This window comes from Apaloderma vittatum, unplaced genomic scaffold, assembly GCF_000703405.1.
Source record: "Apaloderma vittatum isolate BGI_N311 unplaced genomic scaffold, ASM70340v1 scaffold10814, whole genome shotgun sequence".
Taxonomy (NCBI): domain Eukaryota; kingdom Metazoa; phylum Chordata; class Aves; order Trogoniformes; family Trogonidae; genus Apaloderma; species Apaloderma vittatum.
The window spans coordinates 9,978-18,325 of NW_009712123.1; the positions used below are offsets into that span (position 1 = coordinate 9,978).

General features: G+C 37.1%; 1 protein-coding gene across 1 annotated transcript in view; it reads right to left on the reverse strand.

Annotated features, from left to right (window-relative positions):
* IL15 (interleukin 15) overlaps positions 1-709 on the reverse strand; it is a gene marked incomplete at its 5' end in the record, with an annotated part of 4,069 nt that extends 3,360 nt beyond the window's left edge. The window contains 1 exon segment of the mRNA XM_009867869.1: positions 600-709. Within this exon segment, the coding sequence (XP_009866171.1) occupies positions 600-709 (110 nt within the window).
* Positions 710-8,348: the final 7,639 nt, after the last annotated feature.

The window sequence follows — 8,348 nt, forward strand, 5'->3', positions numbered from 1 at the left end:
GAAAGACAGACCAATTGTTTTGGGAAGTTTGTTTAAAACAAGCAGTTTTTAAACATTTAAACATTAACTAAAGATTCAAAAATTAGAGGATTTTTGGGAAAGGGAAAGAAAGGGGGATTATAAGAGGAGTCAGAGGACACTTACCATATTTTTGCCAAAAGCAGAGAGAGAAGAAATGTCAGACCTTAGCAAAGAGATTTGACTGAAGGGGCACAACGAGAAAACAAGTAAAGCATGTAGGCCCTAGAAGTAGGATCAGGTTTTTTTAAGACAGGAAACTGGAATGAGAATGGAAAGAGGCATCTCATATTTTATTTATTTATAGGCATCAGCATACATTGATGGAGATCTTTAAATGCAACAATTTCAACAACTTGAGGGTTATCACTGAGATGAGGGCCAAGACACATTCTTGACCAGACTGAGCCTAGTCAAAGACAGAATCAAATAAGGGACTGTAGCCTGTGAAGCAACGGGGAACCACATTTCATGGTGGGAGAGGATCCACTCTCTAAAGTGACTGGAGGCAAGTAACAGTTGTAACAGTAAAAATAAATAATTTGTAGTTACTGTCTGATTAATGTTGACTTTGTAGTTACCATAGGAAGATGATGATTAGTCCCATCTCATTCTTTCAAAGACAAAAGAAATGGCTGCTCAGAAGCAGATGCAGCTGGTATTGCAGACAAACACTTTTCAGGTGTGTTTTCTGAAAGACACAAACCACGATGATAGCTTGTCACAATCTCATTTCACAGAATTTTGCTTTAGGACTGACTTAATTAACCAATTTGACAAGACGTCTAATCAAGGCTACCTGTTGTGTGTAGATTGAAAGACTGACTGATGTGTAGCTTGCAGAAATATACAATCGCTTTACAAAACAGTTGGTAGGAAATCAGATGATGAAGACACACTGCAAATACCTGAACTTCATCTTGGACTATTTTTTGCTTTTTATACTGCAGACTGCGATTTAATGCAGGGACAATAGTAAACAGCTGTTTTGTTTTCCATCTTGAAGATCTCTCCCCTGGCTACCTTTTGCCACCCTAATTCTCTGAATTGCCTACAACTGTAATGTTACCTACAATATCGTGGTTGCATATATAAATATGCGTATATATATATATATGCCACTCTGCATCAAACTCAGATGTTATATGTAAAGAACTTAATTATGTGTATAGTGTCTAGTTATGTGTGTATATATATACATAGTTGTATATAGATATGTGTATAGGGTAGGTGTATAGTTATGAGTATAGTGTCTAGTTACGTGTATAGAACTTAATATAATATTTAGTTATAGTATATGTTCATACTTCTTTGAGTAGTGTATGTACATCTAATCTTGGTAAGTGATGCATTCAAGAGCTCTCTTGGTGAAGTCTGGCAACTGGAAACAAGAAGGAGCTGTGCACTGTGAACTGACAGTCAGCAAATATTCCACTGTGCACAGCCTGGGAAACTTTGTTCCCAAGTCACAGGCTCTTTGACTGAAGCTGATACACTTCCTTCACAGACCTAGGTTAATTCTCTGCAACTGTGCTTTTGATTTCTTATCTTTTGACTGAAGCTGGTACACTTCCTTCACAGACCTAGGTTCATTCTCTGCAACTGTGCTTTTGATTTCTTATCGCACGTGCAACTCTTTATATTAACCAATTCAAAATGACGTTTCTGTGGAAGTGGTTTATTTATGTACTAACTTGTAAGTGAATATTTAAAAATGGAATGGAGAACGTAATAAAGCAACGTAATAATGAAGTACTGTGCAGTGGTAAAACATCAACATGGGAAGTCAGTCTATACATGGTCAGGTAGCAGCTATCTCGCTGAAAGCTGTTTTATTAAAGCATCTACTGGCAAAGCCAGGCAAGTAATACTTGCAGATGTCACAGGGGACTTCTGAAGAGTATTTGTGAAAATATTTTAAATACATTGTAGTTAATTTGTTTCCAAAACCCACAGATACAACTGATACAGCCTGGTCACTACATAAATTTTCTCACTCAATAGTGGAAAGCAGTGCCAGACCCTTTTACCATCTGTGTACCTAAACCCTGTTAAATAAAAAGTATGCAAATGAATGATAAATAGATAATCTCAGTACAGTAAAGCTGGAGCAAGTAATAGCCATCTCCCGAACTATCTCTGTATGGAATATCCTGTGTTGTTGTTACCCCAGTATGTCGAAAAACAAGGCTCAACCCGTTATTGTTTCCACAACAAATGGAAATTGAAAATATGAGAGTATTAAACCAAAAAATATTAGGTGTGTATATATAAATCTGTATTTTCCAACCATACTAGAAGGCAGCGGAGAAGAAATACTAACTGCTTGGCTATGATCAAAAGAACTAAATCGTTTTCTTAGAGTATGACAGAAAGACTCTAACTTCTTCACAGGTAATATTGTTTAATCTCAAATTTTTCATGATGTTGATTTTGATTTTAGTGGGAGGTTGGTTTTTTTGTGTTGTTGGGTTTTTTAATCTGAATACTAACTCATTTGATTTGATTTGCCAATCCTTAATAAGTATCCTATTTTATTATTTGACTTTTATTTTAAAATTTAATTAAAGTTCAGAAGGAACCCTATGGGGAAACTAGAAATACATTTAAAGAAACTTAAAATCTGATTATTGGATAGAGCTGAATGTTTTAATCCCGTGTTTGAATTTATGAAAATATGTGTTAATAAAATTATTTAAAATGTTTTAGAAACATTTACAGTGGGTAAAAATTTTGAACATTTTACAAACCAGTTTTTATCAAATGAGACAAGGTGGCTACAAATACAAATATGAAAGGCTTATCTTGGTTCCACCAGCATGTACCAACTTTTTGTTTCATAATTAGTATTATGGGGCCTTGAAAAGCTGGTTTGAGAGTTCCAGTCAAAATGCACTGTCAAATTTATTCTGTAGAATAGTGTTCAAGATGAGAAAGATAATACATTACAGTGACTAAAGAATAACAGCCTAGGGTTGTAATTTTTTTTCCTTTCTTAAGTGTTCACTGTAATGGCAATGAAACTTTGTGTTCTTAATGATTAATATAGTTGTCTTGATCTTTGGTTTTCCTACATATGGCAGGTAACTGTTTTATTGTAATGAAGTAATCATAACAAATTAAAAAAAAAAAAGCTTAGTGTTTAGAAGTAATAGAGAAGTTGTACTGACTGTAAAATCTATGTACTGTATACTACATGCATACTCTAAAGGGTATGTATTTGTTTATGGAGAAGGGTGATACACCTGATGTTAAGAAACTCTAACACATTCCTTTCAACAATTCTGGGCCATTTTCTACTTGAATTTCTTAATTATTTTATCCAAACTAGTTTTTCAACAGCATAAGGATTGTTAGCTCACTTACGTGCTTTCAAAAATAACGCTTCTGCCTTGAACACACGTTGACGTTATGTAAAAATTTTCTTTGGTTAGTTTGTTTTTAATTTCTTTGTTTAATCATTAACCAGTTTGTGTCTCTCTTGATTACGTCTCTGACAATTACGCTCCTTTTATGGAAGCTTGAACTTTGGACAAGGGAGCAGCTCATATTTAAATACATACATATTTTTATCTGTAGCTTTTGGTCTGATAACCTGCAACTCTCGGTTAAAGATCTAAGACTTTGTAAGTGAATGCGTATGTAATTCCAAAATGTAGTTGAGACTTATGATATACACAATAATCTGGAAAGACAATTCAGGGGTTTTTATAGTGAAGTTAAAATTAAGCAGTTGGAGAACAGTTGTTACTGAGTAAATCTCAGCCATAACAGTACTGTTTTCTCCTTAAAGAAGCAAATGATGAAATTTTTCTTTAACAAGGCAGAAACATTTTTTGATTTTTACCTCTTTTGGCTGTCACACAAACTATCATGTAAGTTAATCAAAACCAAAACTCTGTACAATATTTGTTACATGTGAAGAAAAGTACTGAAAGCTTAAAATTTAAATGCCTTTGTCTGTATACCATATACTGAAATTTCAGTGTTAAGACTTGCTTATAAATTTCTTAGTCAATCCTTGTGAAGTGATATTCATAACTAAAAAAGTTTAGTTCCTACACAAATGTCCACTGCTTATAGTTGCTTATTTTGAACTGTATTTTTATTATGTAGAGAATTTAGATGCTGAACCTACAAGTCCTTGACCGCCACTTGTTTATGAGTGCATATACGTTCTGTACTGTTCTTCAGCCTAAAACAGCTCTTTTCTTCACAGAATCACACAATGTTAGGGGTTCGACAGGACCTCAAAAGATCATTTACCTAATCCAATCCCCTGCCAGAGCAGGATCACCTACAGTAGGTCACACAGGAACGCGTCCAGGCAGGTTTTGAATGTCTCCAGAGAAGGAGACTCCACAGCCTCTCTGAGCAGCCTTCACTGGGATCCCTCTTTGGTGAGTAAGTAGACAGCAGTATTTTCTCAGTCTCTGGTTTGCCAGGCTATTGTACTAGGTCTGGGTGGAATGGAGTCAATTTTCTTTGTGGGAGCGATTACAGAGCTGTATTTTAGATTTGTGACCAAAACAGTGCTGGTAACTCACCAGTGTTTTAGCTAGTGCTTGGCAAGGCTGCCTCTTTCTCACTCTGCTCTCCCCTACCACTCCCAACAAGTGGGCTGGGGGTGAGCAAGTGGTTGAGAGATGACATGGTCAGGCCAGGTGACCCAAACTGAGCAAAGAGAGACATCATACTGGATAACATCATAGTTGGCATTAAAAGGATGTGGGGAGTTTTTGAAAGGTAACAGTTTCTTGGACGCTGGCTGGGCATCAGTCTGCTGATGGGAGGTGATGAGTAATTGCTTTTTGCATTACTTGTGTGGTTTGTTGGATTTTTTTTCCCTTTTTTTAATGTACTTATTAAACTGTCTCTACCTCAGTCCCTGAATTTTTCTCACTTTTACCCTTTCAGTTCCCTCTCCTGTCTAGGGTTGGGGAGTGAGCAAACGGTTGTGTGGCAGCTTAGCTGCCAGCTGCCGTCAACCCCCTACAACTGCACAGTGCAATCTCTCGGAGACACTTGCCTCCATTTCTGTGGTATTCATCACAGTCCACATCTGCTTCATTGTTGCAGAAAATGGGTGACCAGAAGCATAAATCTCTTGAAATATTTGGAAACTGTTGCTATTATTTTCATCTTCTGTGAGAAATTCAGAAGTGGCTGATACTTCAGTATGTTTCCCTGACAGAACTTTGTCTAATTCTCTCAGAATCCTGGCTGAAGAATCTTTCACTGTTTGCAAAAAAACCCTTCCCACCAAAAGAAACCCCAAAACCTACAACCCCCCAAAACCACCAAAAAAACAAAACTGAAAGACTAACCTACCTAATTTTTGGTCACTCACATTTTTTCCCTGACTTCTTGACGTCTAGCACACAGATTTTATTTTTTTTCCAGCCCTTTCTCCCTTTGCCTCTGTGCTTCTGACTAGTCTCAGTGGTGCTGATACGAATGACTAGTCCGTTGTTTACTCCTATAAACAAATCATCCTCCTCAGACTGTTGTCTCCTGTAACAACCTGTATTCCTTTTTTGTTCACCCTTAGCTTCTCGGTTTCCCCCTCTTTTTTTGTGTGTATGGTGAGTTGCTCTTCTCTTATTTGTTTCCATGCAATGTTTTGTTTCTGGCCATTTCTCACCTTCAGTCTCTAGTGCAATAGACCTCTTGTCGTGCATGGTTTATCCTATTTTAGCCAGTCTCCACTTCTGCCCTGTTCTACAGGTATATGTCCTTGATGCTTTCTCTGACTTTTTGTGCAACAAAAATTTATCCCCGATACTCCTGCCAATTTCTCTCTCAAATCATGCCATCATCTCCAGTTCTCTCCAGTCCTTGGGTGTTTTATTGAGCAACTTCTCAGGCTTAACATGTTTTTTTCAGATTCATATTCAAGTGCTGTCTACATCGTGTAGAGCTGAGCTCTACACCTGTTCATTTGCATTGTTTCAGTAATTCTTCTCCTTCAGGGTCTCTTGTACCACAATAATTAAAACCTCCTTTAGAGAACTCTGGGTCTTCCCCCAACAAAACCTCATCTTTGGTCCTTGTTCTGCTGCTCTTTGTAGGCTCCACTAATTAACTGTTCTGTCCTTTTGTACTAAGGAAATGCCTTTCAAGAGACAAAGCATCAAATAGCTGCACAACTAGAGTGCTTCATCTAGTTAAGGTCACATATTGTGAGTAATATTTGAGCTCCTTCTCTATACTTAGAAGCACAGAGCATTTTTAAAAAACTAGAACATTGAGAAGAAAATCAGATGTTTTTTCCCATTTGTATCCTAGTCTTGTAAAAAAAAAACAGGTTTTTTTTAAGATTTATTTTTCTGTTCAGGAGAGAAACCATGGAGGGTAAAGACTTTGTAAACTAATGCAAGTGACTAAAAAAGGAGTGGAACCCATAAAGAAAGCAATAAATCTGAACTAGATAGATGCTTCAGTATTGAGCCCTTTGAAATCAAATTTTCATGGATTGTGTGTTTTAGAGGAAAGATGTGTTCTTGGTGCCCTGTTATAGTGTAAATGCTTGAAAACCCTGCCAGTCAAAGAAGCAGAATCACTGGATATCTTTCTTGTTTAACTCCCAAGTTCCTCTAGACAGTTTAAAGGGAATAACCAAGGGGAAACAAACAATCAAAAAACTCCACCTGAATATGAATTAGTGGCAGAATTTATTCTAATGGGATAGAATTCAGTGATAAAACCAGTTAAGCACATTAAGTTACCTTACTATAGTAAGAAAGTCTGTAAGAGATGTTACCTATAGATGCAGCCCTCTAAACACACCTCAGGAGTCGTTTCCTTTGTGTGTTACCAAAATCAACAGAAAGTAATATTCTCCCCTGAAGGGACCTAGTACCAGGACCTTAAATACTTTCCCAATTTCTACAGACTAATCCCACCTATCAAAGAAACATTTTACAGCTCTGTTAAGTTCTGTTCTGACCACCATTTGATGTAGCAACTGTTAAAAGCTACTTCTTTGCTGTCATGGTGCTTGAATGATTCCTCTTCTCCCTTCCTCTACCCATCTTTGCACAGAAGCCCAGGAAATCAGTCCTCAAGCTCCACTAGATGTTACCAGCACCTCTCCTCCTCAAAAAAAAAGCTTTCCACGTTTCTGTCTGCTTTGTGACTACTGATTGAGAAAGGAAGTCAGTGGAATTAAATTCCAGTGAATCACATGCTTGAGTGTCTGTCTGGATGAGAGCCAAAACAGGCCTTAGACTGTTATGTCTTTGAGCCTTTTTTTCACAAGGTTTGGTTAGAAGTTGTGTATTTAGCTAGAGTTAAGCAGACAAAAGCATTTTTGCAGCTGCCATTTTAAAATCGAGAATTCTTTAAATATTATTCCTCTTTGGTTACTTCCCTTTACGCCTCTCCCTCCAAGGACTGTAGCTTTCCTTGGTTTTGTTGCATAGTGGTGACTCTCCTGGGGAGTACTGTCCTACCTAGCTTATTCTACTTGTATGTGAGTAGTGTTGACGTTCAAAAGAGTATTCTCAGTAATCAGCATGGCAGGAAACTTCCAGTTTAATAATTTTTTTATGTATTCTTAGTTTGCTTAAATACTTGTTGATTTATTTTTGACAGAAATCCTGTGGAATTTTCCTCTCCTCTATGCTCTTGCTAATTGGCATTTATGCCAGAAAGTAAAGTTTACAATACCTGTTTGAAAATTTTGCCAAAAGGTCACAGAGTCATTGTTATTCCACTCAATACCTTAAACACAAGAATTTGAAGTGTAAGAAGTTAAACATTTTGTCTGACCTTTTTTTTTCAAAACAGTCTTGAGGGCTGAGGCTCGTACCATTGCTTTATGCAGATGTGTCCTATACTTGGCTGTGAGCCTCACGGGAAGTTTGTCCTTGGTGCAAGGCATGATTTGAAACCTTTCCAAAGAACCTTACAGTCGTTTCAGCAGAGAAGCCCAACAGAAGTGCTGCAATGTTTAAGAATAAATATTACTAGTTGAATAGGCATATGAGTGTTGTAAACTAAGAACTTTCCTTTTAGTCTGTTTGCTTTCACTAATTTGTCAGTCACAGTCTCAGAACGAGGTCTTCTCCACGACCACAGGCCTCTTCCATTAATAGCTCTCCTTGAAATAGGGATGCCCAGTCACTATTTACATGATTGAGAGACCAATACAACAAACATGCTGCTTATTCCTCAGGTTAGATTTACCCTTTGCTTGTCAGTTCAGGATCTCTCTTAAGCATTTTTACCAGCTAGAAGAATCCAGCCAGAAAAAGAAAACTAATGCATGTTTCTTTTTATATTCTTCCATGTAATGTCAATCTTTTCAAGGTATCAATCACTTAAGA